Raw genomic sequence first — 19,785 nt, 5'->3', positions numbered from 1 at the left:
GTTGTTTGAACTAATGATATTCAGCTCTAACTCCTACTGGTTGGAAGTATTATACTTGACCTGTATTTTCTTAACTGATGCTGTAATTCAATATATTTACCCTGACTCCTTGATGCTCAGCGCCAGTATGCTATCAAATATATAGCAAGGTAAAACCACGATGCCCTCACAGTACTTTGCTAATAACACTGAACCTCGTCTCTTTTACAGCCTCATACCAAATTGTGTGTCTTTGTCTAGCTTTCCGATATTAAGCCTATATATTCTATCGTCTACAGTATTTCGCTGCCTTAAAGGTATATTCCAAAACTGCAACTCTCCTTTGGTCTTTGAAGGACAAGCTTCTTTTCCGACCTGACAGGGTATCTGCAATAGGTTTTCTATCAAGGTACGGGGCTAGATTATTCGTTGAATCTTCGATATGTTTACATTAATCACTTGATACAGAATGAATATACCGTTTGATTATTTGTAGGCTTATTTATAGTCACCGCCGGTAACCCATAAGGGCGGCTCCTCCAAAAGAGTGTTAGTTATGTTAGTGGGAGGATACTGCAAGATACAGAACAGAAGACGCTCCAGTCATAAAAGCTTCCCTTGTTCTTTAGCATGCCAGGTGAAAAGTAACCATACATTGACCTCTTATCCCAATTTTGGTAACTTTTACTTGGAAAACCAAGGCTTGAACTCACGACCCCTGGTTTTGTGGTAAGACAGTGTTACCACTGGACCACTGTGTCCGCTCCAATAAATTCTCTGTACTATTTATACTCTAGCACTCCTGTGCTATCTACGCAGTGCACTCTGATTTAAAAAAAAGTTATTTCTCATCGGTCAGAATTTGTACATAGTTTTTCACAATGAGCACTTGCACTTACAAATTGTTGGTTCCCTTTTACTATTGAATATATTATTATACGCGATACTAGAATCAAGCTATGTTAGTAATTAACCCCAACCAACCATCAAGAACCGAATTCTTATTATAAACATCAATTTAACTATAATTATTGCAATGATAGAATGGCTATGGAGTCAACCACTGTCTGTACTTAAGTGTTACGTCATTAAAACATCAAATATACAAATTATACGGACAATTCCAAAGGACGAAAACATAATGATAACAACCGAGACTATGTACAATGTGACTTTTAACGGCCGCCACGCGGCATTTAAAAACTGATGTTTTGATAGTTCTTTTTTTTTTTTTCGGAAAATTCCTTCGGAGTATAAAACGAAACAAATCAAAAGGATAGCAGACTCGCATTGATTGTGTCTGCATATTCGTAAGATATCAAGAAATGTGCAATACCTCTTACATCCACTAGCTCCGGTTTAAGCGGAAGTCTATTAAGTTTTTTAAAATCTAATCGCGCATTCTTTTGAGATAAAAAGGTATTTGTTGTTGTGTATTCAAACTAATCTGTCTGAGAAATATTTCCACGAGTACTGCTTAAAACTCAGAAACACAAGATACTGTTGAGTTCAGCAAGATGAATCATGACCCTCAATTTTTGACATGCTTTTCAAATTTTTACTGTTTTATTATGTTCCTTTTCAATGACATTAGGTAAAAGTAAGATAAAGTACTTATTACTACGATGGTGGGGCTGAATATAACATTTTAATTATCTTCAAACTCTTTTGTTCTTTTCCTTTCTGTTGACAGTAGGTAAATGTACCAGTGTTATATGTTATTCAACAAGAGGCGTTTCACTTTCAGACTGGGATCTGATTTCATTTACAAAGACTAAGAGACCAAACATAATTTTTAATTCTAAAACACAAAAAACACCACAAAATACAAAATATAACATCTATTTCACAGATTCACAACGCATTAACATGACTGGCGTATATTCAATGAATGAGTCAAAACGTTGTCTGACAACGTATCTAATAGTACGTGTTGTAGGCAGGTTTTTAATTTCTAAGAGTTCTTCGGTAATGTGGCAAAATGGTAATATTGGAATATTTAATGTAACAAGTCATGCTGGATTCTGTATTATGAATTATGGGTGGATCTTCTGTTCACACAGAATAATGACCATTCTAAATGATTCTTTCTGTCATGAATATAATATTATTCTGATAAAGCAATTTTACTATACAACAGTAACGTCTCTAGTCTAAATATGCAATGTGCATGTACATAAATTAAGTATTTTTCCAGCATGCACACACTTGCAGATACAGGCAAACATACATACATACATATATACATACATACACACATTCGTTCACCATCCATCCATCCGTAGGTACACGTGTGCATGAATACAAAAGCCGGTACGTACATAATAACTACTTTTCAAAAGTGATCACTACACATACAGTTTAAGTACAGAAATAATTACTTGAATAGAATAAACATATTTGAAAAATGGGCTATGGAAGACAATTTTTTCAATATAAGAACATATCTACAATGATTCACTTTCAGGAAAAATTAAGTTGTATAAATAAAATTTCGTCTCCTTTTCTAAAATTCACCTTCATTACCATCTCCTGCAATATGCGCATATAATTAGTTTTCTGTAGTTTTTAAAATTATATTCCGTCGGCTAGATCTTTTAGAATTATTTTGCCTTTTTAAGTTCTTTGAAAATACTACTGTTGATTCTTGTATTTCTTACAATATACATTTTAAACAACCATATGTTGTTTTAGTTTTTTTCTGAAGCAGCTGTTCCCATAAATCATTCAAGTCCAATTGTTAGAAATTCTGTCTGATTAACCACATCAAGTTTGCAACATAGTATAATTAACTTTTTCTATACTACAGCATTTTCTATGTTGATTCGTATGAAAGTTATCTCCAATAACGTTCAGAATAAACATTTGATTGAGAGAAAACGGATTGCATTTCAATTGGTCAAACCCGAGACAAAATGGAAACACCTACAGTGGAGAATCGATTTCCACTCCCTTTTCCAGCCAACTTCCTCGGCTAATTACGGTTTCTTTGACACGTTTATACTTGCAATGCTTTAAAGTAATCGAAATCACGTCCACTTTCATTGTATCTGTTATTTGATCTGTCAAACAAAAAAGCCGGTCTTTCATCGTAGCCGTAGAGTAGACAGTCCTCCCGTACCATCTTGCTGAGTTTTTCCATGTAATCCATCGGAACTGTTAGATAAATCTGGCGCATTGCTTCAATTTTTTGAGTTGAAATATCTCGTCTTTCGGCCTCTGTCAACTCTATCGCATTCAATAACGTTTTCTTGAAATCGGCTAGATTTATTTTACCTATTTCTTCTTTAAGGTAAGGTATTGGGACATGTTTAGAAATTACACCAATCATTTGAAAGTAAGTCCACGTTCTTACAAACAGGGAATGGACAGGGATTCCTGAAGTCTTCAGTAAACCTATAGTTACAAATAAATGATTCAACGGGCCATTAAATGTTACTAATCTAAATTTTTTGACTATGTCAGAGGGATAATCACTTATTATTTCGTTCGATCTCCATTCATTAAGAATGATATCCCAGTCAGATTCAAACGTTTCCACTTTACCAATGTAATCAAATTTATATGTGCATGGGTTACATGATTTGTGGCGTATTGGTCTGAAAAACTCGTCCAGAAACTGGCCTTTTTCATATCGATCAACTATGTACTTAATAAATTCCGCAAAAGTCAAATCATGACCGTATTTCAGACTCAATTCAGACGGGTTTTCGCGAACTTGTTGTATCAACTGCGTCCCTCTAGAAAGCCAGTCCTTCTTTGGTAGGTAGAAAGTGTTGCTATATGTTGACAGATAGCGTCCATATGGCTCACGGACAAATACAAACGAAAATGCTTTCTCCATTACTTCACTCGCATTTTCTACGTTGTTTTTGACACTGACTCCATTTTTCAGTAGGCAGTTCACATCACAATCACCAAAGAGTTGTCTCATTACCTCAAGGGAGGAACTGGACCCACATCTGTTAATTCGGCAATACAGTACTGTTTTATTCGGGTCCATATGTGCCCGAATGTCAGTATCGTTTCCAGTTTCATTATACCCTAGATATTTACATGTGTTTTCTACCGTTCGTAGTCTCTCTGCGTTGGATTCTCTTCTGTGTTTTGGAATTCCTTCCTGTGAAAACATGTAGCTATTTAATCTACGTCTGTGTATTTATGACATTATTTCAACACTGTAATTTTTATTTGAATACTGGCAGTTATATTACATATTCAAGAAGACACTAGTTAAAATCTAAAGTAAATAAAGGTCTATTTTACTTCATCACCTGACAATAGTGTATGTCTAGAAAACAAAAGCATCTTTTAACTTGATGTCTACAGAAGAAATCACAGTATAGTAATACTAAAGAGAACAAACAGAATTCGTTTCATCTGGTTGTATCTCTCTGTAAGGCAATTTTCTTAAGGTTTCCCCTCAGTTTTGGGGTCAAATTTAAACGTACCTCAGATGGCAACTTATTCACAAAAGTACGGACTCTGTTTTTGTCTTTCCATGGCTGATCTGCAATTTAAACGTTTATATATATATATTTATATTGTATGTTTGTTTTATAATACATATTCAACGACTTCAAGTAAAAAGTAAAATAGGATATGTGAATCCTTCTCTCTACATGCGAAGGACATCTTGGTTGCAAGGTAACACTTTAATAGCGATATACCAGGTAGTTGATACTGTTGACTTATGTCTGTACTGTTATTTGTAATAATATCGAGAATTTACAGTCACATTACACTTTCATATATTCAGTCTCAGATTTCAGAACTAGAGGCAATGGCATTGAGCATTCAAAAACTCAGTCTCAGACTGTAGAACTGGAGGTAATGAAATCATACTTTCGTGAGCTCAGTTCAGACTTAAAAAAATTTAGGACTCAGACTCAAATTTGTAGTCAGAGGCTTTCAGTGGTACTAGATTGTGACATGTTTACGATTTACCAGTCAGACCAGCCGATTCTTAAGAAAATATTATAATATCATTTTCTAGCGTCAGGTACTTTTAATTTGCAAAATAGATCAGTTATTATGTGACAAGTTAACCATAAAAAATTAAAGACAAGCATTTAATTCAATACCCTTGCTGGGTTTTGATAATTTTACAACTTTATCTGCAGACTGGTTTTTGCCTCATCGTTTTTTGATAAAAATACACTTAACGATACTTTTAAATGCCCCCTTGACATTTTGCAATATCGTTCTTTTTTTTTAAAATGGTATAATTTTGAAATGCCTAATATGTTTACAACAATATGTCTTAAATATCATATTAAAATTTTGACGAAATTAAAATGACATTAATTCATTTTACAACCTCGACCCAATTTTTAAAGTCACAAAAATACAGAAGAATGTCTTTAAAAACAAAAGAATGAATTCAGTTATATTGCAGGCCAAAAACAAAACTATGTTTTATTCCGTCATACCTTAAATTATTGTTAACTTATTAACTTTTCCCATATCATCAACTCAGTTTCATTGTAAATGACATTTTCACTTTTATTTTAAAAGCATTTGAAAGCAAAACTGTCACGTGTATTTTCGTCAATTTTTAAAGCTGGGCAGTGGTCTTAAATTGATCAAAACGATATAATTTCATAAGAAGAATGAGTTGCAGTTTTTATATGTTATTTAAGACATATTTTCCTAATCGTGCGAGAAATCTGATAAATGTATAATTTGTAGTACGAAAGATATTGCAAAAAATATCGAGGCGGCATTAAATATTTCTCACTTTATATATTATTACACTGAAGCAAAAATAAATATGTCTTATCTTACTTCGTGTGTTTAAAGAACTGTGCTTTATCATTCAATAATAGCTCCAGGTATCAAACACAAAAGTCTTGACCTGTTGAATGTTATTTACATCTACTGACAAAAAACTTTAGATAGATATTTGTTTATTCGTCGATTAAAATCATAATAATGCATAGTTATTATCATAAAAACATTGTTCCTAACCTCTAGGTGTTATACTAATAATGTAACAACTATCTTACATAACAGAACCTTGATATCTACGATCATATACCAGAAGATCATCAACGTCAGCAAATATCTGGCCGTAATCTTCCTCCCGGGCAATATTTCTGTACTCAAGTTAAAGTCTCATAATTCTATAGCGAATTACATTCGGGATGATACTTTTTTTCAAGTGGTGCGAGAGGGTTCTCCGTTCTGTGTGCTTCCACAAGGTGTCTACCCTTTGGGGTGTGGGACGAAAGCTAGTGAGGGAGCATCACAGAGCAATGGCTACAGTTTATATGTTAACATTCTAATACTTGTCAATTATGCTGACAATAGTCCTTGTGTTTGGAATATTAAGTATCAAACCAAGGTCATTTTTAGAACAGAAGATTCAAAGAACCTAGAAAGTCTTTTTTATCCTTATAGAGCCTATGATTCAATTTTTGTGCACAAGAATTGATGTGGGTACATTATTGAATGTACACGTATATACATGTACACTTGATTTCCATCTCCTTATATTTGGTAGATTTTGAAAATCCAAAATTTCATCATTATCAATACCACTTAATTGGAAAAAGAAAATTGCATTAATATGATGGATGATTTAAGCTTAGGTGTTAGGCATATCAGCAAATGTCTTGATGAAACAATAATTTAAATAATTAATTCTGTAAGAAGATGATTCTATGAACACAAGCAAAACAAGGCAGACTAAAAACGTTTGATTGAATCTGTTCATGAGAGGAACAGTGTAATGATATATGTAAAATAAATCAACACAGCTAGCTAAATCTTTAGTGGAATTTTGTTATAAAGTATTACTAAATAGATTATATGGTCCAGAAATAGTAGCTACACCGAGTCTCAAGCAATGTACCTGTACTCGAGTGTATTAAATGAAATAATTCAGAACAATGTCCTGTCTAAACTATGCAAAGAATGCAGCTTTGCAGGCTTTGTGCAATTTTAGCAAATGTATCATACTTCATATTCATATTAACATAAAAAGGATACTTTTAACGTAGACCAGGGATCGGTTGACGTAAACATTCTTCATCATCTTGCCGTCACGTCTGGTCCCTAAAATGTAAAAATATAAAAAAGAGAGCAGGCTGAAGCCTACAACGAATATATGTACTGTACATCTTAACAATGTTCAACAACACTGCTAAACGCTTGCAAAAGAAATTTCGTAATAGCAGAGTCTGGTTACAATAGACAGACAAAATTCAATTACAACTTTTAAAGGGAGACCAATCAGGGCCCTCATTGGAGCGATACTTAAAGATTTTAAAACTATATTCCAGCTGTAAGATATTCAAAATTGTCAATAATTATGTAAATCACCATTACACCGCCCCCACTCCATCCGCTCTCTCCCCAAGATATCTTCGTCAGTGATATCAATCAATCCATTTTACTAGCGGATCATTACGTTTCAATTGTATTATTTATTCATGAAACATTAAACAATGCAAATACTAAATGTATGATAAAAAATAAACGTTAATGTGAAGGTTTGAATTGAAGAAGCGCTGAGATTGAATATATATAATTACTTCTTTCATATAACTGAACGAAACAAAAAGTTATAACGTATTAAAAGCAAATTAAATTAACTTACCTCGAAAATAAACCCTTTTACTCCCGGTGTTCGCATAAAAAAAGCTATTTTTCAACTTCCGCTACCATCATTTCATATCCGTTATAATAGTAAGCAATTCATAGATCGGTTTACAGAGGACATTTTGATTCATTGATTGTCAATGCTTGTAAGAATATGTAACATATGTGTTCTTACGCTACATTGTGTTATACAAAAGACAACAAGCACGTGTAACAAATAATTTATGCATGATCAAATACAGTTGTGTTTGTGTGTAATGATTCCGAAGACGACATCTTTCATACAAACAGAGGTATGGTCGATACGTTTGTAAGATTTTTTTAAAGAATGTATCGATTTTCTTATTTTGGGAGAAAGGCTAGGCTTGTACGTAAGCACCTGCCACATAAATAATAAACCATCGATCATTGCAACCAATGTTTATCATTTGTCAGACGTGGCATATGAAACAATCTTGATTTGGCGCGACGATTGTCAGGCTAATACCGCAAAATGAGGTACGTGCACCAATAATGTGTAAATAATTATTACACTTTGATATTTTTTATTGTAGTTACTTGAAGAAAATTCTAAATATAATCACCAGTCGCAGTACAGATGACCCTCAAGACCTTGACCCAAACACCAAATAAACTATTCTAAATTATTCCTGTTATGCACACTGACTTTTGCGAGATCTTAATCACGCATGGCATTATATAAATAGCACATGAATTGATTGTCTCAGTTGATATTGTGAACTCGGAAAATACAATGTCATTTTTCAATGGTTCAGAACATCTTCTAACACACCCAGATGCGTGTGATATCTATTAAAATAATATAGAAAATATAAGGATGATAAAGAGGCCTCCGTGGCCAAGTGGTTATAGTTACTGACTTTAAATCACTTGCCCCTCACCGATGTAGGTTCCGGCCTCACTTAGAGCGTTGGATTTTTCAAGTGAGGAAGTCATCCAGCTGGCTTACGGAAGGTCGTTGGATCTACCTAGGTGCCCGTCCGTGATGAAATAATGCACATAGGGGCACCTGGTGTCTTCCTCCGCCATCAAAACTGCAAAGTCGCCATATGACCTATAATTGTCGGCATGACGTTAAATCTTCCCAGACCCCTTCCCCCTCCCCATCTTCTCCCAAAAAATATGATAAAATGATTTTTTTATAATATTCCAAAATATATAAAGAAAATTATTATTGATATCTAGTTTGAGACTAATGTGCTATTTTAATGGTGCTATATGGGAATTTAACATTTTAATAAAAAAAACCCTAATATCTATTTTTAGACTGGTGTTCTGTTTGTAGGGGTGTGGCATTATAATGTTAAATGGGTAAGATTAAGCATTTTGACTACCATGGTTTAGGAATATAACAAAAGAAGATGCCAGTGAGGTAAAATAATGAGACAATCATGTACACCTTTCCATGTATATGTGTACAATTGCTTTATACAAATGTATATGCTTTAAACAAAATATATGGCAATTATACGTCACGGAAGGAGTCAGACAATACTTATTTCAGCGACTTAATTTTCATATTTCCCTCAAAACTTAAAACAAATTTACATTCAGATAACTGGTCGTTAACTCAAATATAAACAAAATTGAGTTTTAGATAACATTTTTGCCAAGACATTGCCGAAGCCGTTGCCACATTTTGGAAAATGTTGAAAGATATGTTCATAAATGCTACACTTATCATCGTATAAATATTGCTAAAAATGTAATGCCAGAGAAAAGTCAAAGATCCAGTCAGAAAACCCACGTTTAAATAACACATCCTACCTTCCATTCTCTTCCCCGAGCCCCAACACACAATGAAACCCATGTACCCAACATGAGAATATACGCAAAATATATATACAAAGTAAAACCTACCCACGACGAAGTCAAAGAAATAAAGATCGTTGGCAAAAAAACAAAATACAACCATGGAGTTTAAATAGGTTAAAGGCCTAGATTTTGGCAGTGGGCCAAGGGGTTTTTGTCTTCACCAGCACAGTTGGGGGCTAATGACCATCACAGTATGGCTCCAGTAAACAAGGGTCATTGTTTATTGGAGAGCCAGTCTACCTTACAAATGTATCTATTAGTGAGAAGGGGAAATTATGTAATTTATTTTAAATCAATGAATAATTATTAACTTAAAGTTATACTAGTTATTTTTGGCATTTCTATGTAAAGAAAAATATTTGTTGATCAAACACAATAATAAAATAATCAGAAACTTATTTTCACAATAATGAAATAATGAGAAACTTACTAAAAGAAATATGCAAGTTTTTATTTTTTCAAATTCTGTCTGGAGAATTGTGATATTTTAGAAAAAATGTGACTTTCACTCATCTAAAGCTTGCAGAATACTGTAAATAACATTTGTCTAGAACTGAAAACAGAATGTGCATTTCAAAGTTACAAAGCAAAGCATGAAAAAAGTCACTTTTGGCAACATACTGAAAAGGAAAATTGAGTATAGATGGAACACAATAATTTTGTATTCAAATAATGTTAATTACATGAATACAATAAAATCAACTTGCAATTCGAAAAAAATTGTTTGTCAACACATAGAACTCATGAAGTTTTCACTAATAGTATACTTGTGTTTTATTATCATTATTATTTTCAATATTAATACTGTATCTTTTATCATCCTATATGTAATAATGTAATATAATAATAATAACAATAATAATAATGATTATGATTATTTTTATTATTGTTATTATAACATTAAAGTAGTAGTTATTATTATCTATATAATATCAAAATAATAATAATTATTATTATTATTATCATTCCACATTCACTGAAGAAAAAATAATTTCTTTCAGCTCCACTGCACACATTGTCATGGTCTAGTTGGGGTCCCGGCTGTGCTAATTGCCCTCTAATCAGTTACTGTTACATAATCGCTGATAAGCAGCAGATAAGATGGGAGTTGTATATTGGATTGGGGGGGGAAACTTATATAGTAGTGAATCTAGGCCTTTAATAATAATAATAATGAGGCGCGGTGTGCGAAAAATCGAAAGGTGAGAAGCGAAAGAGATCTAAGTGTGTATAAATACAGAAACACTTAAGACATATTTTGCTATCACTCCTAAAAAATGCTCAAGAAAAAAAACAAGGATGAATATCCAAAAGAGAAAGCTATGTTCCAACAGTGCAGCTTCTCAAACTCTCACACACGCACGCACACACACGCATTTTGAAAGGTGTCGAAATAATTGTCAAATGGGACATTCCTTAATTGACCAGGAAGTCCCCAATTGTTGCTGTTCTGGTTGATGTCCGCAATTGAACGCACACCAGAAATAAAGACCGTAACAACAACAACAGAAACAACAACAGCAGCAGCAAATACACGCACAGATATAGATCATTAAAATATCTGTACGCATTAAAGATGATAAGTCACATTTGTGCAACATTTTATGATCTTTTCCAGTTTTCATAATGTTCTGTCAGATATTTATCTAAGGACAAAGACGTATTATTACAGTTAAATCCCCATTACAATTACAAATTTAATACATTATATAAAATTTTGTAATTGCCTGCCATTAATACAAAAGTATTTAAAACAGAACTTTTCTTTTGATATCAGTATGATTTTTAGTTTTACATTAGCATTTGATACAAACAGGGATATTTCAATTATCTTAAACAAAAGGGCGTGTATATTTTCAATCGATCTTGCTCAACCGAGATTGGAAAAGGGAGTTTATAATAACTTTAAACACTTTCGTATCTTATGAATTGACACAAAATATATATTTTCAATGCAAATCTTTGACAAATTAAATACAATAGTCCTTTCATTAATATCATTCCGTAAACAAAATATGTTTAATAACTTCATACTTATGCTAAAATAACGCTATCTTGTCTGGGAAAGTAGGGTAGGAAAACCAAAATATTTCCAGTGAAAATCTAATATGTTTTAAAAACTCAGTGAACACAAATAAATTAAGTGATCAATTGCTAAAGTTTTTGGAAAAATTCGCTAGCAAACCAAAATCTGATTAAGCACTTTTAAAGCAACAATCCCGTTAAAATATCCTGACTTAATTTATTCAACTGACAAATGTATAAAATGCCTGCTCACGTTTTTCACTTTTTAAAATGATTTTCATAAGTTATATTTGTATCATACATTCGTGTATGCCCATGCTATTAGAATATTATAAAATCCATAACTTCTTGTCTTGTACACTTTTAAACCGAGCATCTTTTAACACAATGGAATGCGAGGAAAACGAAACTAATGTTACAGATTTGGATGAATACTTTGACTTTGAAGCTTTAGACAAACATGGATATGGTAAAAAAGGTTTCGGAAAAAAAGAAGTGAGATGTATAAAAATGCTTCTTTTCGTGGATCAGGCATCTTTAGATAGACTGAACTTGTGTAAATATATATATTTGCTGGAAGCCGTGGGGAAGGTACTTATGAGTAAATAAAAAGTGATGCGGATATTTTGTTTATCCAGAGGAGTGTGAAGTGTTTTGAAAACAATCCAATACAGTTATTCTGTGAAGAAAAGGGAAAAACTGTGTTATTTCAGCTTGATTTGAAAATGTTCCACCCGGGTATTCAAAACTACACTTAATATCATTTGATCATTACAAGGATCTACCAACGAACAACGAGAAATTCTTAACAAACCTATATGAACGGCACGATAGTCAATACCTAAGAAACGATCAAGTGTTAACGTCTGTCTTCAAATCCAATCGTCAATGACCTATCAAGCAGCAATCATTCTGTAACGAAATGACTGGACCTGCGGGAACGTTTTTATTTAACGTGTCAATGTTACCCGAAACACAACTCTGTGTTGACGAATGGTGCAAACGTGCAAGAAAATATACTTGGCCAAATGAAGATTTAATTGAAAATGTAATTGTTCCTGCAGGAGCTAAAGGAATCACGCATGAGGAACTGTTATGGGGAAGATCTTTATCATTAGCAGAAAAAAATCTCGTGCATTCATTCATTGACATCCAGATAAAACTTTTCGTAACAATGAAAATACTAGCAAAACACGATTTCAAGCCGATATGTTGTAGTATTACTTCGATCATAGTTAAAAATTTAATTTTCTGGATGTTTGAAAATAACGAAGTTAAGGATAAGAAAAGGAAAATATTCAATTGCAACTTACAAGCAGTCAGCTTTATGAAATGATGTGTAAGCAGGAAATACCTGTCAAATTACATGAACCTCAAAATAAATATGCTATAAATAGATTAACTGCATTTGAAAGAATCGGATTAATAAAGAGTCTCGACATAATAATTTGTCGCGGTCAAAAAAAATATTGTTTTGATGCCCCGAAATAAAAGAACTGTTTTTCGCGGGATTAACTTGAAGAAAGGACTGCATTCAATGAAGTACTAGAACAAGAACTTCTGTCAAACCATTCTCACTTGATGAATACAATCACTTCGAATCAAGTTGACATTGGTATAACAGTTTTTGAGGTAGTATTTCCTCTTATTAGGAAATACAACCAACGGGACGTTTTTGATTATTTAATCTGCGTGTCTATGAAATCGTCTGCTGTGTGATAAATGAGCAGCACCATAAGAAAACCAACACAGTGTATTTGCGACCAGCATGGATCCAGATCCGCGCAATCGTGCTCCATACTGTTCACTAACGGTTTCTCTAATTGCAAAACAATAATGTTTTTTTTCATGGTGCGACTCAAATGGATTTTTACGCGGTTACCATACTGCTTAATAACTTGACTGAAATGTGAGGGTTGCTTACCGTCACGTACCAATGACTTTCATGTCAGCCTTAAATGAAAATATATTATTGACGATAGGAAAAATTGAACTTAGCCACTTCAAACCTTACAGTAATATCCATGATCTAGAATAGGCTGTTTTCATTAAGGAAGAGTATAGCAGGCATGTGGCTTTCAATTAAAGAAACCGTGTTGAGGAATTTAAAGGCTATTATTAGAAGGATCACAGTCACACAACAAGGAACACTTCGCACAACAACGTACACACAAGAACCAGCTTGAAAAGAGAGACATCGCCTTAAAACAGGAAGTCACTGGAAAATGAACTTTGGTTTTAACCAATATTAGGCTTATGACAATAAAACCCATAAGAACATCTGAAGCATGGAGCGCAATCAAGCATTTTAATCAAAAGGCAGACAGGGTTTGATTAAGTGTGCCTATCAGGAAATGAAATGTAAATAATAAAACTGTATTCATAAGAACGTAGCGACTTCTTACGCCAATTACGTTCCCAGGCACTGGCTTAAGCGTGAAACAATAAAGTCTGCTGTCAAAAGGATGCTCTTGTTGTTTCATCTTCATATGTAGAAGATATTTCTTTCTTTTCCACAGGTACATTTACACCTCCTGCAATTTCTGAATTTCTTACTTTTACCGGAATTTTACGGCAGTATTTTTGGTGTGGTCATAGATCGGTTCAAAGGATAATTTCGTTTCATCACGCGCCTTTTATCTATTCAACTACATATTCTCCATATTCTCACGATATATTGGTGTTTGAAAATTCGCTTGCCTTGACAAAAAAAAGGTTTATTTGTAAAATATGATAAAATCTGATTAGATAACTGAATTTTAATATACTAGTTTCTAGGTTCTACATGAATATAAGAAGACAATGACTTTCAAGTATTTTATTCTATAGTAATTATATAATGTGAGTAATACATGTTTTCTCATGGAACTGAATCATTATTTTTATATGTTTTGCTATTCCATGTGCAATGCAATTTTAAAGGTAACACCAGCCAAGATGAATGCAAGCTATATTGATATGTTTAAATGTATTTTCTAACACGACCCGAATTGTTTTCCTATTAAACAAAGAAGGCTGAAACCTGTATGTTATTATTCAACAATTCATTTTTCTGATGTCACAGTTATTGGCGTGAGACGGCAGAGCGGCGCGCTGGAAAAGAAATTAACAGAAATCAGGCAAATATTGCTGGATGTCGGCAAGGACGTACATTATAATCCTTGATAACGTATTAGAATCGAAATAATATATCTCAAACAGTGATTTGTGCGTGAATAAAATCATTATTTGTCGTTTAGATGCGTGTTATTATATCATTCGACTGCGCCTTCGTGATATAATCCTTCCATCAACACTCCAAACAATGATTTTATTCAACGACAAATCACTGTTTGGATTATATTTATTTCTTAATTAATTTGCGGTGTATCGTTCCAAGGAATACTATGTATCCGAAATCGATGTTGCTCAGTACAGACCTGGAGCGGCCTTCTGCGCATTTCAGAAAGTGATTATGAATCGGAAGCGCACGTGAATTAAAAATACGCAAACTATTGCATGTCTGCATGCATTTAGTGTATAATATGTATAATATACTGACTAAAGGTTAGGATTAGGATTACCATGGTTAGGTTACAAAATATATACATTAAAGATACTTATCATTCAAATCGCTTAAATCCGGTAAAGAGCTATACCTGAGTCTGTTATTTATCACAGGCGCCCATGGTCTTTATTTTAGGCACAGTCATCCGAAACAATGTTGTTTTTTTTTCTTCATAACTCATAATATGTTTTTGAAACATCACCCGATACTGGGATTTTCGAGAAAAGATGAGGACGTGCAAATTCCAAGAAAAATATATATTAAAAAAAACAAGACTAACTACATGTTGGACCAGATATATATTTATTTCTAATACAAATAACGTAGCAGAATACACAGTAGCTAAGTCAAGTTATAAGATACAGGGATTGAAATTATGGTCTAAGTCCAATGAATATTTTTTTTCGTCGGTTGTATTAAAAAATTTAAGATTTTCTTTTCATTTTCACTTTTTCTTTTCTCTCTGAATGTTGTTATATCAGCATAAAATACAGAAAAGCTGTACGTCATCATGATAAACATTCTGAGCAACAAGCCGCGTTGCTTTAAAAGAGCGTCAGAATGAAGGCACATAAGCATTCTTTCTTTTGTCACTTATTCAATCATTTGTTATGTATTATGCAAGTTGTTAATGTTACCTGCCCTGAAAAGCAAAGGTTTTTACTACAGCATTCTACGGAAGAGCATTAGTGTCAGGTGCGTTTTTTATTAACTCGAAATTTCGAGTTAGTAACTCGAAATTTCGACTTACGTAACTCGAATTTTCGAGTTAATAACCCGAAATTTCGAGTAAGTATCTTGCCCTTTTATCCACAAAATTTGAACGTCTGTCCGTCTGTCAAAGGCCAAAAATGTAATGGACGACTTTTGACCCTCCGAAGTGGAATCATTTATCTAAACATCCACATATTGTACCGAACATGTAGGGACTTGGACATATACTGCCATAATCAATGTATGACCTACTATAGCCTCTAGAGCTACTCTAGATTTCAAACAGTATCCAGGATATATACCCCCATTTACATGTATAGTATGTTCATGTGGTAGGGGCTCGAACTAGGTCTAAACCCGTCCAGATATGGTCAAAATAGTGAAATATTCTAAGTTTGAATACTTCCCGGTCTCCTTCTATGACCTCTCCTCAAAATTTAGATTTGTCTAGGTACCCAATATTTGTCAGACTCATAACTACACTTTCATTTAAGGTATGTCTATATTTCATTGACGTATGGGCTCAAACTAGGTCGAAAGCCTTCCAAACTTAAACATGGTTTAGGCATCTGAGGTCTTCCTCCAACATAAAAGCTGGGAAGTCGCCATATGACCTATAATTGTGTAAGTGCGACGTTAAACCTAACAAAATCAACCAATAAATAAACATGGTTTAAATAGTGATATTTTCTATGAGCAAACCCTGTAGGGCTACCCAATGGATACTCCAAGTACCTTATCTTGGCCAGGACCTATACATCAACGTAAACTATTGTAGTTAGTAACTCGAAATTTCGACCTAGTAACTCGAAATTTCAAGATACGTAACTCGAAATTTCGACTTAGTAACTCGAAATTTCGACTTAATAACCCCAAATTTCGAGTTAGTAACTCGAAATTTTGACTTAATAAATAACATACACATGACACTAATGCGCTACCGTTGCATTCTACTGCCTTCACTAAATATTTATCAAATTGTGCAGACCAAGTTAAAAGTCTTTTTAGAAAAGGTTACTTTGTCTGAAAATACAATTTGTGTTCAGCGTATATTTTAACAGAACACTAAAATAAACATATACATAAACAAGAGCTGTCGGAGGACAGCAACACTCGACTATTCAACAGCCTTGCCAAATGAATGAATAGTAATGTCGAAAAAGGGGCATAATTTTGTAAAATTGCAAAGCAGGGCTATGGAACCTGTACCATGCATATCAGTCAATGACAATGGAAATTGTGTGAAGTTTCGATCCATTCCCATAAGTGGATACAAATATACAAAATTACATAAAAAAACTTAGACAAAAACTGCTAAGTCAGGAAAGGGGCATAATTTTTAAAAATGTAAACTTGAATTATGGAACCTTTGCACTGCATGTCAGATCATCACAGTAAACAAGTGTATTAAGTTTCAATCTAAGTTTCAATTCCCTACCCGCCCGCTTAGCTCAGTAGGTAGAGTAGGCCGTGAGTTCAATCCTCGGGCTGGGCGTATGTTCTCCGTGACTATTTGATAAACGACATTTTGTCTGAAATCATTAGTCCTCCACCTCTGATTCATGTGGGGAAGTTGGTAGTTACTTGCGGAGCACAGGTTTGTACCGGTACAGAATCCAGGAACACTGGTTAGGTTAACTGCCCGCCGTTACATGACTGAAATACTGTTGAAAATCGGCGTTAAACCAAAACAAACAAACAAACAAACAAACAATCTATTCCCATGAGTGGCTACTGGGATACCAGATTACATACAAAATCTTAACCAAAACTGCTATGTCGAAAAATATGGAACAATATTAAGACAAGAATTGCATATTGCCTAGTTGCGTACGCATGTCTCTGTCGGACAAGTTGACTGATTCTGCCATTTAGAAAACCATCTTGCATTCTTATATGTGCATGCCTCTATTTAGTATTCAGTTTTGTTTGATCGTGTTTGCTTTATATATTCGTCTTGCTTTCGGACGTGCTGTAATCTGACATACTACTTCATCATATTGACTAATGGTATCTTGCATCGTTCCTTCCTGGAGCGTCAATTGTACATACTTACTGATGAAAACATTTAGCTGTCGGACATGCTGTAACCTGTCATAGTATTTCATCATTTTAACTAATGGTAACTTATATCGTGCCTTCTTGGAGCGTTTTGATGAAAATAACTTAATTGGTTCCTTTAATGTGTGATTGCAAGGAGCATTGATGTTTAAATGGGTTATGATGCGTTTTGACACCATATATCAATTTTTTCTCAAATTCTTGTTCAGGTGGAGATAACCCCTATGTACTGAAACACAGAAACACACGAAATGTATCGAGAGTGTGTCAAGGCTACACGTCCGGTAACCGGACTAACAACATAATTCAGTTAATTTCAAATGTAAACAAATGTCATTGAGCCTACACAACCTATTGTCAACATACCTCATTAACACAAATATTTATTCCATTTTCCAGAGGGGGAGGATTCACAGATGATGGGGGCGGGCGGGGCGGGGTTGGAGTAAAATTAGCATTTTTTCGAGACTCGACCTTTAATACAGTTTAGTCAGCGAATATAAATAGCGCGCTATAAAAAGCCTACAGATTTATGTCAACACGATGCTACTTATTTACAAGTGACATGATACTGGACATCTCGAGAAAAATGAGTACACTTTTAGCTGTTATAATTCAGTTAATTTCAAATGTAAACAAACGTCACTGAGCCTACCCAACCCGTTGTCAACATACCTCGTAAACACAATTATTCATTCCATTTTTCAGAGTAGGGGGATTCAAAGATAGAGATGGGGGAGGGGGTGTTCAGGTCCGATCAGTGCTAGGTGATTCATGTCTCGCCACCTCCCCCTTCCCCTCCCCTTCCCCCACTCGGTTGAACAGTTTCAGGGGAAATAGATTTAGGCAAAATATTAATGTTAAATGTATGTTTGTTTGTACAGTATAATGTATTTCAGTTATGTAACAGCGAGCAGTTAATCTTACCAGTGTTCCTGGGTTCTGTACTAGTATAAACTGGCCTGTTCTCCGAAAGCAAGTGCCAACTTCCCCACATGAACCAGAGGTGGGGGTTGGGGCAAACCATATCAGAAACAATGTCATTTATCATATCGTCACGGAGAACATACGCCCCGCCCAGGGATCGAACTCACAACCTCGAGATCCGTAGATCTGCGCTCTTCCTATTGAGCTAAGTGAGGAGTGCATGATTTGAAAGAAACTCGGTGAGGGCAAGGGATGTTACTAAAGTGTCTCAGAGAAAATAGTCAATATTTTCAGTAGTTTACTAAATGTTAACTTTACAGCAGATGCGCAAAGTTAAATCAGCATCACAAGGACTTTTTCACTATCTGTTTAGTGTTAATGAAATTATTTAATCACCACAATTAAATATAAATGTAGAATGTCAGTGTGCACATTTTGATTAACATTTCGCTTGAACATTTTCTAATCTGAAGCTTGTCATGCATATCTGTCTTTTGTTCGTACCATTGAATTTTGGTGTTTTGCAGTACCTGATAATATTATGTATTTAACAGGCTTTTTGTCTTCAGAGTACTATGGTCAGCATTTGTCTCACGTAAACTGTGGAGTCATTCTGATAATGTACCTGAAAGTTCATCACAAGGTACTGGTGTTTATATATCTATAAGGTGGGTATATTTATATTTGTGCTTCAGCGTTTAGATAATTCTAAAAAGAATGGACACGTAACATTTTGCATTTGTAAAGTATGCGTTTGTTAAGTATGGCTTTAATGTCCGGTGTGAGAATATTTTTCAACAGTATTTAGTTTTGTTATGGTGAGAAAATGTAAAAAAGGCCATACTGAAGGAAGAATAATATAAAAAAAATCATTTTATACCTCGTTTCGAAACCTATAGCGGACAGCATGCATTAACGTTGTCAGCTCTCTAACTTGAGCAGTTCTTATCTTACGTTATACGTATCTCGGTAAGTTTGGTAGTCAGCTTATCCCAGTTCCTGTTGTATTTCGGCGGATAGATTACTAAAACTTAAAAAGCTGACAGACTGAGTGTAAACTGTTACTTAGGTACTCTTTATCTAATGTTCAC

The 19,785-nt window shown here is 34.1% G+C and overlaps 1 protein-coding gene across 1 annotated transcript; it reads right to left on the bottom strand.

Annotated features, from left to right (window-relative positions):
- Positions 1 to 1,759: 1,759 nt before the first annotated feature.
- Positions 1,760 to 7,732, bottom strand: LOC123551783 (uncharacterized). Its single transcript, XM_045340977.2, has 5 exons — positions 7,583 to 7,732; positions 6,973 to 7,038; positions 5,988 to 6,077; positions 4,431 to 4,489; positions 1,760 to 4,099 (listed from the first exon to the last, which is right to left on the bottom strand). Exons 2-5 carry the CDS (start codon positions 7,016 to 7,018, stop codon positions 2,978 to 2,980), a joined length of 1,317 nt encoding a protein of 438 aa, XP_045196912.1. The 5' UTR covers positions 7,019 to 7,038; positions 7,583 to 7,732; the 3' UTR covers positions 1,760 to 2,977.
- Between the last annotated feature and the right edge of the window lie 12,053 nt (positions 7,733 to 19,785).

The sequence above is a fragment of the Mercenaria mercenaria genome, chromosome 4 (assembly GCF_021730395.1).
Source record: "Mercenaria mercenaria strain notata chromosome 4, MADL_Memer_1, whole genome shotgun sequence".
Taxonomy (NCBI): domain Eukaryota; kingdom Metazoa; phylum Mollusca; class Bivalvia; order Venerida; family Veneridae; genus Mercenaria; species Mercenaria mercenaria.
Note: the sequence above shows the minus strand (reverse complement) of the source record. Positions and strands in the feature narration are given on the sequence as shown.

What these genes read in the sequence shown, in the direction of transcription:
- LOC123551783 (XM_045340977.2), bottom strand. Translation starts at nt 7,018, where the DNA reads ATGATGAAGAATGTTTACGTCAACCGATCCCTGGTCTACGTTAAAA. An exon ending in ATCCCTGGTCTACGTTAAAA is followed by an intron (nt 6,078 to 6,972) that starts GTATCCTTTTTA and finishes ACTTGAGTACAG; the next exon opens with AAATATTGCCCGGGAGGAAG. An exon ending in AGATATCAAGGTTCTGTTAT is followed by an intron (nt 4,490 to 5,987) that starts GTAAGATAGTTG and finishes TTTAAATTGCAG; the next exon opens with ATCAGCCATGGAAAGACAAA.